General features: G+C 42.1%; 1 protein-coding gene across 1 annotated transcript in view; it reads right to left on the minus strand.

The window, feature by feature from the left end:
- Positions 1-1094, minus strand: part of FARP1 (FERM, ARH/RhoGEF and pleckstrin domain protein 1) — a 176295-nt gene that overhangs the window by 17439 nt on the left and 157762 nt on the right. The window contains exon 16 of the mRNA XM_009642701.2: positions 549-630. Coding sequence (XP_009640996.1) covers positions 549-630 — 82 coding nt within the window. The remainder of the gene's footprint in view (positions 1-548; positions 631-1094) is intronic.

Genomic DNA, 1094 nt, shown 5'->3' on the forward strand with positions numbered 1-1094 from the left:
CCTCAATTTACACTTCATACATGTATTTTTGCTTCTAGCTTTAAAGGGATCGAAGGCAATTGGTCATGTTTATTCGAAAACCTTTCATCCGACTTGGCACCATAGTGCACAAATATAAGTTTCCCAAACCAAATCAATGGCCAGGTTACGGTTGCTACTGCTGCAACATCTTAACACTTACATTTGCATGCGCAAGTAGGCACACTCGGCGTTTGAACAGTCTCTTCAGCCATACAAATTCCCATGTTTTGCTTTCTTATTTGAAAGAAAAAAGAACTGGAAATGAAAAGTTCCTGAACTTCTGTGTTTGTGGTTCCTATATTTGGAGAGGGGACTGAGGAAAGGGGCTGGACAACTTAAAATCAGCTAGCAATTCTGAAATCTCAGGGCTCACCAAACACTTGATACTTCATCAAATGGAACTTTTATAGCATAGGCTTTGATTACAATTGGCAAAAACCAGCACAAGAGGCAACATGATTATGAAAATGAAAAGCACAGTAATTCTAATCCGTGTCAAAGCTTAATAGCTATAGGATCATTCCTACCTTCATACTCTGAATGTTCTTTAGCATAACATCTCCGATTCTTTGGTAATCTCCTTTAATGTGAGCATTAGAGCGGCCTTCCCTGTCAGCAACAGAAATATCGCACACTTCAGTCATGCAATAAAACCACATAATCGCTTATAAGCACAGAAAGGAGCTCGGTAGCTCATCTCTTTTAAAGTCCCAACCCCTGTGCTCCTTCGCTTGGGAGCGTGTGAGGAATCTTCCTGACAGACACGTAATTCCCAGGTATGGTGCGCCCTTCACCCAGCCTGGCTTGCACCCCGAACAACAGAGAGGGCAGGCACTTAACACAAGGATTAGACCTTTACAGAAAATTGGTGACATTTTTAAACACACCAGAGAAGGCTGGGAATGGCTCGAGAAAAAGGAAGACATCAGAATCCCACGACAATACATGGCCTTAGAGAAGAAGGATAATTCTGTTCAGAAGCAAGGACTGCCCCCTGAAACAGGGCCTGCAGGTCTGAAAAGCTTTCTGCTTGTGCAAGGGACAGCAGGACAAAAAAAAAAAAAAAATAATCT

The sequence above is a fragment of the Egretta garzetta genome, unplaced genomic scaffold, assembly GCF_000687185.1.
Source record: "Egretta garzetta isolate BGI_Z169 unplaced genomic scaffold, ASM68718v1 scaffold257, whole genome shotgun sequence".
Lineage (NCBI taxonomy): Eukaryota > Metazoa > Chordata > Aves > Pelecaniformes > Ardeidae > Egretta > Egretta garzetta.